This window comes from Symphalangus syndactylus, chromosome 14 (assembly GCF_028878055.3).
Source record: "Symphalangus syndactylus isolate Jambi chromosome 14, NHGRI_mSymSyn1-v2.1_pri, whole genome shotgun sequence".
In the NCBI taxonomy this organism is placed as follows: Eukaryota; Metazoa; Chordata; class Mammalia; order Primates; family Hylobatidae; genus Symphalangus; species Symphalangus syndactylus.
In genome coordinates, this window is record NC_072436.2 from 25,991,924 (window position 1) to 26,005,495 (window position 13,572).

General features: G+C 43.3%; 1 protein-coding gene across 6 annotated transcripts in view; it reads left to right on the top strand.

Annotated features, from left to right (window-relative positions):
- The window catches only part of SEMA4F (ssemaphorin 4F), a 29,969-nt gene extending 24,946 nt beyond the window's left edge, over positions 1-5,023 (top strand). For all 6 annotated transcript variants that reach the window (XM_055240641.2, XM_055240636.1, XM_055240639.1 and 3 more), the window contains 2 exons: positions 2,255-2,313; positions 2,578-5,023. In XM_055240641.2, coding sequence (XP_055096616.1) covers positions 2,255-2,313; positions 2,578-3,188 — 670 coding nt within the window. In that variant the 3' untranslated portion in view covers positions 3,189-5,023. The remainder of the gene's footprint in view (positions 1-2,254; positions 2,314-2,577) is intronic.
- The last annotated feature ends 8,549 nt before the right edge of the window (positions 5,024-13,572 follow it).

The following is a 13,572-nucleotide window of genomic DNA, read 5'->3' on the forward strand; positions in this document are numbered from 1 at the left end:
GTGCCCACCACCATGCCCGGCTAATTTTTTTATTTTTAGCAGAGACGGGGTTTCACTACGTTGGCCAGGCTGGTCTGGAACTCCTGACCTCAAGCAATCCACTTGCCTTGGCCTCCCAAAGTGCTGGTATTACAGGTGTGAGCCACTGCGCCCAGCCCAGGGCTCTTAAAAACATTTTATTATGGGAAAGTTCAATCATATCCAAAGGTAGAGAGAATTGTATAATGAATTTCCATGCATCCATCCCTCAGCTTCAACAACCATCAGCTCCTGGTCAATCTTGCCTCATCAGTACGTTTACTCATTCCCAACTATTTTGAAGCAAATCCTGAACATCATTTCACTTCATCCATAAATCTTTCTGTCCGTATCTCTAACATACAAGGGCTTTAAAAAAAAACCGTATTACCATTATCATACCAAAAACTTACTTTCTTAATGTCATCAGATATCCAGTCAGTGTTCTGATTTCTTCAATTGCATATATTTTAAAAAGCTTATGTCAGTATCCAAATAATGCTTATTAATTGTAATTGGCTAATATGTTTCTAAGTGTCTTTTAATTGTTGAGATCTTCCAGTAGAGTATTTTTAATCACTTGATTCTGAAGTGTTTTTGCAAACTGACCTTGAGATTTCCTATTTTGAAGTCCAGTTAATTTATAGCATATTTGTGTACTACAGAACCTCAAGTATATACAGAACCCAGAATATTACAAAACCTCATGGCTACAAATTCTGTAGAGATAAAAGTACGTGTCTTTGGAATAAAACAGATTAATTCACACATGTCAAAACAGAGTGAAATGTTTAAAATGGTAACTGATCTGTAGGGCTAGATATGAAAGAAAAATTATATGAAAGATATATGATTAGAATAGTCATAACATTTAATTTTGTTTTTCTGATATTTGTCTTGAATTATAAGTGTAAAATCTTATGCCATCTCTTGATCAGATTCTTGACTTTTTGCCAACTGGGGATATAAAGTAACTCTTGGATGACAGGCTTGGCCAGCTTTGCATTTTTGGTTAAGAACTTTAACCTGGTCTTTTAGTTTTTTGGGGGAGAACTTTTAAACATCTAAGACAAAAGCAAGGGCTTTATTCTGTCCTTTATTGTTTTAATTTCCATTAAAATAAGAATTCACTGATCTTAGATATCCTCTATACTTGAGCCTCAAGGATTCCCTTAAGGTATACATGAGTGGAGGGGGGTGGTGGGGAGTGTGGGGTGTGTGTTTATGCCAGTGTTCTGGGTTGTTCTTGTGTAAATTGCCCATACCTCAGTTCATCCAAGGGAGAAGAACATAGACTGTGAAGTTCCTGTGGCAACAGCTGTACATGTGGTCTTCCTGTGTTCCCCACTCTCAGCTAGACTAATCAACCTTGGTTTTACCCAAGAAACTTCCATCTATTCATACCAGTCTTGGGAGCTCATTTCAGGGACCTCAATTCATATTGAAGGAGTTCATACTCAGATGAGTCTGTGTTTGATTGAGGCTTTGTGTGTTCAGACCTTTTACCTGAAAAGGTTCAGACCTTTTCACTGACAACCGTAGTAGGGGTCTCATTGACTTCCCTGCCTCTGGGAGTGGTGCCAGAGACTTTAGCAGTGAGCAGTCCATCTTGCTATCCTCCATCAGATATAGTCCACCCAAATCCTGGAAGTACCAGGACTGTGCCTGGAGCTTCCAGCTGGATGACCCCAGATCCTTTGAAATAACACATAGGCCAGTATATATCAACCACTATTGAAGAGTTCCTTTGTAGAGACAAGCAGCTTTTAGGAAACAAGAAGTCACCTCACTGACCCTAAAGGAATTTTGATTAGCTTCTACAGAAAAGGAGTTTGCTCTTTCTCTTAAATAAGAGAAAAGAAAAATCCCTATAGTTTTTATCCTTTTTTTTCCTAGAGAAATCTTGTGGTTGTGGAGAACCAGGTTCATTTCTTAGAAGATTCTGTTTCTTTTAAAGCACCCCCACTAAACATCTTTACAACAGACCTAGTGCAAATTTAGCTATCCATGGTCTGCTAGAAAGATGCATGGAATTTGATATGGCAAATGAAATGTCATGAGTAATATTAAAAGGTATTGGGGAAAAATTTGGTGATGAGGAGAAACTTGACTGATAATTTCTGGAGTGATTTCTGGGATGATGGGAGATATATTGAATGAGGGAGTCTTCAGTAATACTGAGGAGGGTTGAAGGGAATGTTGACACTGGATTTACCAAGCATTCTCTTCTTTATAGGTTGGTCCAAGACATAGAGTCAGCAGATGTCTCCTCTTTGTGTCCTAAAGAGCCTGGAGGTCTGTATAGTCTGTATGGATTAGGGAAATGTGGGTGGAGTGGATGGAAAGGGGCTAGAGAGTTGTTCATTTTGGAACCATTCTAAACCTTGGATCCTGGAAGATGTGGCAGCCAGGAACCTCGGGCCGTAGCCTCTTTAGGAATCCCCTTTTTAGCTTAGTCTCCATAGCCCCTTTTCATATCTGACGTCACCCCACACTTTTCTTCATCACACCTCCAGCCTTTAGCCTCACCTCCTTTTGTGCCTTTGCTGTCTCTCGCAGAACGTCCAGTAGTATTTGAAGTTCCCGTGGCTACAGCTGCGCATGTGGTCTTGCCATGTTCTCCAAGCTCAGCATGGGCATCCTGTGTGTGGCACCAGCCCAGTGGAGTGACTGCACTCACCCCCCGGCGGGATGGACTGGAGGTGGTGGTGACTCCAGGGGCCATGGGCGCTTATGCCTGTGAATGTCAGGAGGGTGGGGCAGCCCGTGTGGTAGCAGCTTACAGCTTGGTATGGGGCAGCCAGCAAGATGCTCCAAGCCGGGCCCACACAGTGGGGGCAGGACTGGCTGGCTTCTTCTTGGGGGTTCTCACAGCATCCCTGACTCTTATTCTGATTGGTCGGCGTCAGCAGCGACGGCGACAGAGGGAACTTCTGGCTAGAGACAAGGTGGGCTTGGACCTGGGGGCTCCACCTTCTGGGACCACAAGTTACAGCCAAGACCCTCCCTCCCCCTCTCCTGAAGATGAGCGGATGCCACTGGCCCTGGCCAAGAGGGGCAGTGGCTTTGGTGGATTCTCACCACCCTTCCTGCTTGATCCTTGCCCAAGCCCAGCCCACATTCGGCTAACTGGGGCTCCTCTAGCCACATGTGATGAAACATCCATCTAGAGCTGGGCAAATGACCACCAGTGTATAAGTGATCACTGGAACGGAGTGACCACTGAGATGCTGGGGGACACTGGGCCTGGAAGACCATCCCAGCCTCTGAGTTCTCTTTGAGTATGAGTGATTAATTGGACTTTAGTGTCTGTTCTCTCTGAGCCTGGATGGGCTTGGGGCCAGATTCCTGATTCCCATGAGAAATCAGAACTGCTTTCTGCAGCAAATCAGGGCTTCCCCCTAACATCTGAACTCCTGTAACCCTTCATCCCTGGCCCCCTATCTTGGGCCCATTAGTTTTGGGGATGGGGCACAGGGCATAGCTATAACTTTGCTTTCTGGTTGGAGCCTGGCCGGAAGGAAGAGCCCTGGAGGTGGTTGGGGGCAAATGTGCACTGAGTCCTTGGGGTAGTTCTGCTTATTCTTCAAGTTTATCTGAATCTGTGGGGAGTGCATGATCCCCATGTTGCAACATGGAGTCTCTGCCCTGAGATCTTCCCCATCTCAGTTTTCCTTCCATGAAAGAGTACTTGTAAATACTTGATATTCATAGGAGACCTGGCCTCATGTGCATGAATGACTGGGCCGATGCTTAGGAATATTTATGAGGGATGGGGAGGAAGAAGATTGGAATGGGGGCATTGCCTGCAGAACTTTAGACCCTGTAGCCATAGAGGGAATGGCTTTCCTTTCTAAAAGGAACTGAAACGCTGCCCCTCTCCCCATTACCCCACAACCTTACTCTAAATTTGATTAGAGAAAAGCTCCTAAAGTGACCTTCCGCTTGGGAAGGGCAGCAGTACACATGACCCCATCCTTTTGTTTGTTTTTACCCTCTGGCTGCCACCACTGCCATGTCACAGCTGCTTTCTCTGGCTAAACTGTAGGCTGTACCCCATTTCCTTGGCTCTCATTAAAAATTAACAACATTCTAATGATTAGGGAACAACAGAAGGGGAACAGTCATAGGATATACGAGCAGTATAAAGATACGCTTGCAATCAGTGACTACTCAGGGTGACATCCTTGCCCTAAAGCAGGAGTCGCCCCTACCTGTGGTCCATGGACTACCTGAAATTGTATGCAAAATGTTGTTTGTACATGTGTGTCTGTATGTCTCTGTGGGGAGGTTTTATGGCTTTTGTCAGATTTTCAAGGCCTTAACAAAGTTAAAAGACCACTGCCCTGAGGTTACTGCACTGAGGCCAAGCTAGGATGGCATCACTCTGTGGCAGCTCTCCCTGGCCTTACCCTGCCTGGAACACAGTGATTTGTTGGAACGGAGTTACCACTGAGATGCCAGAGGTTGCTGGGTCTGGAAGACTGTTGTGGCCTCTCAGTTCTCTTTGAGTCTGACTGACTGTGGCCAGTCCCTGGACTGGTAGCTGCTGGAGGCCTTCTTGTTTCTCCAGTCCCTGGAAGCTGAGCTCTATGTGTATTTAATGACATTGTCAACTCTTACCAAATGTCAAGACCTCTTCCTGCTTGACTACTCGCACATGGCTCTAGGCTTCTCCTGCTGAGTCCCGGTCTTGGCCTGTGAATGTGCCTCGTTCATCCCTGGTGCTTGAGCCCCTCAAGCTCCAATGATCCAGTCCTTCCCCTTTGAAGTTTTCTGCTCTACTTTCCTTGGCAGCAGCCTGTAAACTACTCAAAAGAGTCCCCTTGGGTTTGGAATTATCAGTGGCTTTGCCACTAATAAATGCGTGATCTTCGGCAAGTAACCTAACCTAGGGACATCAGTTTACTCATCTGTGAAGTGGGGATGATAAAACCTACCTCAGGGTTGCTGCAAGGATTAAATGAGAAAATATGTCAACAATAAAGACCTGTCTGTACCAATAGATGTTGTTATTGCAAAAATGGGCTTACTATCCATAACCATATAGCTTAACTATATGATAACTATGACATTCGTAGGCCGGGCGTGGTGGCTCATGCCTGTAATCCCAGCACTTTGGGAGGCCAAGGCGGGCGGCTCACAAGGTCAGGAGATCGAGACCATCCTGGCTAACACGGTGAAACCCCGTCTCTACTAAAAATACAAAAAATTAGCCAGGCGCGGTGGCGGGGGCCTGTAGTCCCAGCTACTCGGGAGACTGAGGCAGGAGAATGGTGTGAACCCAGGAGGCGGAGTTTGCAGTGAGCCAAGATCACGCCACTGCACTCCAGCCTGGGCGACAGAGCGAGACTCGAGACTCCGTCTCAAAAAAAAAAAAAAAAAAAAAAAAAAAAACCATGACACTCGCAATCATATTAAGCCTCACTCAGTAAAGGACAGTCATTGCTTCACAGATGTCCTGTTCTGGGTCACCTCTGGACAGCTCCTAGCTGCTGGTTTCTAGGTTTTGGGAGGCAGATCTATGATTTTTATAATCTTCAGACCTGTCTGACCTTAGTGGCCTGAGATCCCTTTGTATAGAATGGAGGAAGGCTGTGTGTTCTTTGGTTTACCCTCAGCCTATCTTTCAACCCCACTCACTTGAGGTTATGGCCTAGTTCCTCTTTGGGGGAGGAAGGAAGGTGGGGAGATGTCAAAGGGGACTGGGCTTCCTGTGGGGAATGGGAGAGAAGAATTTTTCAAGGAGGAGAGAGACCAGGGCTCTTATACTCTGAGCCACTATCTGCCTGCCCTAATCACCTAGGGCCAGGCACCAGACAACTAGGGATGGCCTCTTTACCCCAAAGCCTGCTGAAATTACTCAAACTAGCCAATCCTAAGTCTACCTACCCTGCCTCACTCATTCCTTCCAATGGAAACCACAGTAAGCACTCTTGCCCACGTTTTCCCTGCTCCCTCTGCATCCCGACTGACCCTGGTGCTTCCCCATGTGGCCCCTGTATAGTGTGCTTTGCCTCCTGTTTCTAGGGACCTGTGAGTATAAACTTCCTCGATGACAGTCATTTCTGTGTCTGTGTGTCTTATTATACCTTATTAAAACAAACCTGGGTACATTTTTAAGACAGCAGGGATTCTCTGAAGATTAATGATTGAGAAGGATGATTGGATCTGTCTAATCAGGGAGGCTGAGGCCTCAGGCTTTCATTAGGCACGTTGCATGTCTGTCAAGTAAGGGCCACTAATCACCTCACATGGGTTCATCTGAACCCTGCCAGCCCAAAACACGAGGACGTGCCACCCATCCTCAGCACTCTCAAGAGACACTTAAGTGTGTTTGATACGTAAGCTCCAATTCCTTCCTCCATAAGTGAGAAGGCAGAAGTGGCCTTCCCCGAGGTGAGGACAGGAATGGGAGTTTTTTCTTTGATGTAGACCTATGCCCTGCTTCCATGCCACTTCCTCAGATGTGACAGACCTCTTCTGGGATGGAATGTGTGTTTGCTGGAAACAGCTGTGGCATAGAGGATTTTGAGAAAGGGTCCCCATGCTTGGTGTGGAAGGAGGGAGCTGCTCACCCTCTGTATGGGCTTGGATGAGGAGCTTCTCAGCGGCAGTCGTAAGAACCAGAGGATTTTCTGCCCTTTGCTGGGAGCCACATGGGCCCCCTGGATTCATGTGGAATTCTTGGGAGAGGGATGACCACCCTCAAGATGGCTGAGATCAAATATCCCATCAGATCACTGGACGCTTAGAATCGGGTTAACTTGATTAAATAAATAAGTAGAAATAGATAGTTTTTGTACCTATGAGTTTGTGGAGAAAAATTCATGCCCACTATACCAATATCAGCATTTCTAAAATGATCTGTCTGGAGCATATGCGTGGTGAACCTACCTATAGATAGAGCAGAATAGCTGTAAATGGGACGGAGTTGAGTGAGCACCAAGTGCCCAAAATGAAGAAAGAGGACCTCCCTTCAACCTTTTGCAGGAGTCATCCCCCTAATGCAACTTCTCCCCACACATATCCACCAAATTAACTTTTTTTTTTTTTTTTTTTTTTTTTACCAGACAAAGCCTATGGTTTCATCATAATAATATAGGTCATCATAGATTGAGATTGCCTTGTAAATTCCTAGGTAAACGTCCTTGGAAAAAAGGGAATATGAACCTACAGGATTCCAGTCAACAAAATAAGGTGTCCACATGCTACCTCTACAAAGGTTTGTAATACAGCTGTCATTAAGATCTTTGCTAGATAAGTTCTTATTCTACTTTGGGTATTTATTGTGTTACTAGCCAGGGCAGGCTTTGCCATGATGCAGTAACAACCCCACACTCTTAGTGGCTTAAAACATTTGTTACTCATGCTGTATGTCTATCCTTGGTAGTCACTCAGGAACCAAGGCTCAGGGAGGCTCCATCTTGACACAAGCTTCCATGATTGTAGATAAAGGAAAAGGGAACTTGGCTAACCATAGGTAGGCATCTAAAGTTTTTGTCTAGAAGTAACATGCATGATCACGTTTGAATGATCAAAGCAAGCCACGTGACTATGCAAGTTCAAGCAGGTGGAGAAGGGCTATGATAGCCTTGTGCTCAGACCACAGTACTAAGCATTTGTGCCTAAAGTATGGCCACAGGGTCAGCGTGGTGGCTCACATTTGTAATCTCAGCACTTTGGGAGGCCAAGGCAGGCAGATCACTTGAGCCCAGGAGTTCCAGAGCAGCCAGGGCAAAATGACGGAATCCCGTCTCTCAAAAAATAGAAAAGTTAGCTCGGGATGGTGGCGCATGCCTGTAGTCCCAGCTACTTTAGGAGTCTGAGGCGAGAGGATGGATTAAGCCTGTGAGCCTGGGAGGTGGAAGGTGAAGTGAGCCATGATCATGCTACTGCACTCCAGCATGGGTGATAGAGCGAGACCTTGTCTCAAAGAAAAACAAAAGCAAAAATTATGGCCTCAGACCCTTTTGCTAGGACCAAGAGCTGCTGATATCCTCTTTGTTTCTTTATTGAAGGGAAACATATACTAAATCTTTGCACTCATAATCTCACTCACCCCTCCTATTGAGCACCTGCTACTTCCTCTCCTTTCTTCCGTCTCCATGGAGTATAGTGAGTTTCCTCTTAGAGAAATGGTGACTGGATATTTTAAAAAATACCTGGGTAAGAAGGGCTGTTGAATTAGAGAGGACTCATGGTGACAAGGTTCAGTAAAAAGAGAAACTTAGTGTCTCACTTAGTAGAAAAGATAAGGAGTAGTTATTCCCCAGGATTGCAAGAAGGGCCTCAGGAACTGAGGCCTTAGCCACTGGAATCAGTGTTAATGCCACCAGGATTATTTTTCTTCCATTAGTCTGTCATCTCTGCATGTTCTGCTTGTTGGAAATGGCCATATTCCTAGAACTAGGAAAGATGGTTGCCATCTTTCCTTCACATTCTCTCAGCTCTGTAGGGTAGAGACGAGACTTCTTCTTTGGCTCCAATCCAGGAATCCCAGGGAAGGACTCTGATTGGCTCAGCTTAGATCACATGCCCACACTGAACCAATGACTGTGTCCAAGGCAATGGGATACTATGATTGGTCAGGCCTGAGTCAAGTGCGTGCCCAGGGAGGACAGGATTAAATTGTCAGAACGAGGGACATGGTTAAGTTGGCCGGGCAAATAAAAACCACAATTACTATAATTTACTATAGCTGTCTTAGAGTTAGATATAGACAGTGACCTTTGAAAACTAAATAAGATCAGAGAAAATTTTTGCAACCTATCCATCTGACAAAGGGCGAATATCCAGGATCTACAAAGAACTTAAACAAATTTACAAGAAAAAAATAACCCCATCAAAAAGTGAGCAAAGGATATGAACAGACACTTCTCAAAAGAAGACATTTATGCAGCCAACAGACACATGAAAAAATGCTCATCATTACTGGTCATCAGAGAAATGCAAATCAAAACCACAATGAGATACCATCTCACACCAGTTAGAATGGCGATCATTAAAAAGTCAGGAAACAACAGATGCTGGAGAGGATGTGGAGAAATAGGAATGCTTTTTTTTTTTTCTTTTTGAGACAGAGTCTTGCTCTGTCACCCAGGCAGAAGTGCAGTGGCGTGATCTCAGCTCACTGCAAACTCTGCCTTCTGGGTTCACACTATTCTCCTGGCCTAGCCTCCTGAGTAGCTGGGACTACAGGTGCCCATCACCACGCCTGGCTAATTTTTTGTATTTTTAGTAGAGATGGGGTTTCACTGTGTTAGTCAGGATGGTCTCGATCTCCTGATCTCGTGATCTGCCCGCCTCGGCCTCCCAAAGTGCTGGGATTACAGGCGTGAGCCACCATGCCCGGCCGAGAAATAGGAACACTTTTACACTGTTAGTGGGAGTGTAAATTAGTTCAACCATTGTGGAAGACAGTGTGGGGATTCCTCAAGGATCTAGAAGTAGAAACACCATTTGACCCAGCCATCCCATTACTGGGTATATACCCAAAGGATTATAAATCATGCTGCTATAAAGACACATGCAGACGTATGTTTATTGTGGCACTATTCACAATAGCAAAGACTTGGAACCAACCAAAATGTCCATCAGTGATAGACTGGATTAAGAAAATGTGGCACATATACACCATGGAATACTATGCAGCCATAAAAAGGATGAGTTAATGTCCTTTGCAGAGACATGGATGAAGCTGGAAACCATCATTCTGAGCAAACTATCACAAGGACAGAAAACCAAACACTGCATGTTCTCACTCATAGGTGGGAATTGAACAATGAGAACACTTGGACACAGGGCGGGGAACATCACACACTGGGGCCTGTTGGGGGGTGGGGGGCTGAGGGTGGAATAACATTAGGAGAAATACCTAATGTAAAAATGACTAGTTGATGGGTGTAGCAAACCAACATGTACCCTAGAACTTAAAGTATAATTTAAAAAAAGAAGAAGAAAAGAAAACTAAATAAGATAATGTTCCTTCCAAATGAAAACCTTCCTATCACTTCCCGTTACAATTAGAATAAAATCCAAATCCTCTGTTCTGATTTACAGAGCCTTACATGTTAGGACCTATGTCCATCTATCTAAACTATTTTTACTTTCCCCTCATTCAGGAGCAACAGCCACACCAACCTTCATTCAGCTTTCTAGATACACCAAGCTTGTTCCCAACAGGGGGAACTAGTTGTTTCCCCTGATCTTTGCAAGTCCTTCTGGTCAGTCAGGCTTTATCTTAAACATTGCCTCCATAAAGAGGCCCACCCTGATTACTCTGTATAAAGTAGCTCCCAGTTACTTCCTGTCACATCCTCCTATTTTAATTCTCAGCATAGCATATCATCAGTTTGTATTTTCTTGTTTGCTTATTTTAATTATTTTCCTTCTTGTTAGATTGCAAACTCCATGAAAGCCTGGACTATGGCTTTTTTGTTCACTGTTGTATCCCCAGTGCTTAGAACAGTGAACAGTGCCTGACACATAGTAGATGCTCAATATTTATTGAGTGAATGAATATGGCCATTGCCGAGCTGACCCACTGGGTAATGGAAAGAACGCAGGTCCTGCTGAGAGGCCAACACCATCCACTTGTCAGTACTCCTATAGGAGGCCACGTAGCTCCCAGCTCCTGTGGTTCTGCAGTACCAAGTGGCAGCCCCTGGGATCCTCTGCTCATAGGCTCACGGTTTTCAAGGGATAGCTTTAGGGTGTCCTTCTCCTAGACCTCAAACGACCTCTCTCTGTCTGTGTTCCGAACTCGATCCTGGACCCTTCTTTGCTTTGGGCCCTAATTTGTGTCTGGTTGTCCACAGGTAGGTCCTCTCTGCTCTTTCTTTCAGAGTGAAAGAATCAAAGTATCCCTGGGAGGCACAACACCACTTTGCAAGCATAAATTCCCTAATCATAGTTGCCCTTAATAATAATAATAATGCCCTAAAATATAATCATGTGCTAGATATGATGTGGGCATTGAGCTAAACATTTTTTACATCAAACTCAATCTCAGAAAGACTGGTGGTGTTAGCCACATTGTCGGCCAGTGAAACTGAGGCTCGAAGAAGAAATAACTTGCTCAGGGTCATACAGTTAGTTTGTAGCTGAGTTGTGACTAAAACCTAGGTCTCTTGGATTCCAAAGCTTGTGCTCGGAACCCCTGCAGTGTACCAAGTACCCAAATAGTGCCCATTAGAGATCAACTTCCAAGAACTGGGTCTTGCCTTCCTAGAGTGGAGTGGTGTTTCCTCCTTCACTCATTGTTCATTTCATATATGTAAAACAGAACATGATCATATTTCAATACGTAACTTCTGTACAACCAAAAATGAAAACACCACAGTGAAATAAATGAGAAAAACATGGTATTTCATTTGCAATACTTGAAAAAATGTTAACATTCTTAATTGTAAATGAGCTCTTAGAAATCAGTAACAAAGAGACTAACATTACAAGGGAAATGAAAATAAAAGAAACAGGAAAATGAAATAACACAAATGATTAATAAGGTGATATGAAGATGATGTAGCTTAATATTAATAGATGAAAAAGCAATTTCTTTGTAATATTACATTATCAGTGATCACAAATACAGAAATCTAACATTTGTATAGAATTTTAGGAAATAGGGAACTCTTAAACACTGGGAAAATTTACTCCAGTTTTGGGAAATTTACTCAAAATTTAGATCTTGTATATACTTTGCCCGGGCAGTTCCAATCTGTAGGAATTATTCCAACAGAGTAGTTGGGCAAATTGAATTTTATGTATAAGTATGTTTCTTACATAGAAAATCTATAGCTAATTTATCACCCCCAACGACTTATGTATCAATTGATTGTAAAAAAATAGATTGGGGGGTGTTCATGAAATATTAATTTAGGTCTATTTAGGTCAGTTTCTAGGCTAGATTCTGGAGACACAAAAGTGAATAAGACATAGTCCCTGTCCCCTTAAAGCTCGTAATTCAAGGATAAGCAGATGAGTAAGCAGACAGCAACACACTTTGAAAGGCGCTATTGTTAAGGTGTGTTCCAAATCTGAGGAACCCAAAGATACCTCATTCTACTGACCTCTCTTCTTAACTAGCAGCTTGAGAAACAGGTTTGGGATGCCAATCAAAGCATTTGTACCACCTAACCAGACTCCCCTGAAGCTACTGAGATAGTCTAATGTAGTGTAGTCTAGTGAGACATATACATGCCTCATTTTGTCTTTTGTGTGTATCAAATTTTACATAATAAAACACTTTAAAATAAGATGTTTTTCTGTCTATGGAACCAGAAAAAAACAAGAAAAAAAGGTTGGTGACCTTGTGTGCTCCCCAAACAAGGATTTGTGGAGAGTGGGCATTCTATACTATTGTTGGAAGTGAAATTAGTACACACTCTATGGAGGGCATTCTGGTAATATCTGTTGAAAACTTTAAAGTGTATATATCATTTGATCCAGTAATTATACTTTTAGAAATTTATTTTAAGAAAATAGCAGTATAAGTGTGCAAAGACATACTTCTAAAGATTTTTATTTTTATATTAATTATAAGCCTAAAATGTTGGGAAAAAATCAATTATTCAACAAGAGAAATTTGGTTAAATAAGCTTCAGTATTGACATGAAAAAATGTCCACATTGTTAAGCAAAAAAGGAGGAAACGATAAGAGAAAAGTGGTCCCTGACAGATAGGAGCTGGCCTGGCACTCATAGCCAGGCCTCGGTGTTTTCCTATTGAACATAAAGAATTTCATAGAACACCAACATCAGACAAGGACACTCAGTGCCGATGATGAAGAAAAAAATGAGATCACTCTATAATCATGTCTCAACACAGGCAAAACAGGAACATTGTCCAGACCACAAAATGACCGAGCAGCCCCCTGTCCTGGCTAATAGGAATGACTGCTGCTTCTTTACCAGTTCTTCACTGGCTTTAGCCTTGCAGCAGTCTTCCCTCCTTCCGGATGAGAGTTATTAAGATACCCACGCACAGAATTACCTTGCTTCCTTAAACCCTTCTGGAAACCCCCTAGCACAAGCCTGAGTCCCATAATAAGTTCTTTCTAACACCCTCTTACTGAAACACCCCACAGTTCCCCATGTCATGCATTCTCCCCCACAGCAAAGAGTAATAACCCCAACTTGCTTGACTACAGGTGTGTTCCCAGTGATCTTTGGCTGGACAGCAATGATAACCAGTACTATCTTATAATCATTTGTAATAGATAATGTATTTCCACTGTTATAAAATTGTGTGGCATAGCACACAACAAACTGTTAGCAATGGTCACCCCTGATGAGGGGTTTTACTTTTGATTTACTATCTTATTTTTTTTTATTTTTTACAATGTGCATGAATTGAGATAGAAGGAGGTGGACGATGAAGAGGTGGGGAAGGAGAGTAAGTGAAGGAAAAAAGTGGAAGAATGAAGAGAAATGAAGATGGCAGTGGCAGCAGCTCTAAGACACGTTTGATAATGATGTTATTAGAGGATCTTTATGTTCTTCTTTAAATATCTATAATTAATATGCATTACATTTGAATATGAAAAACAAC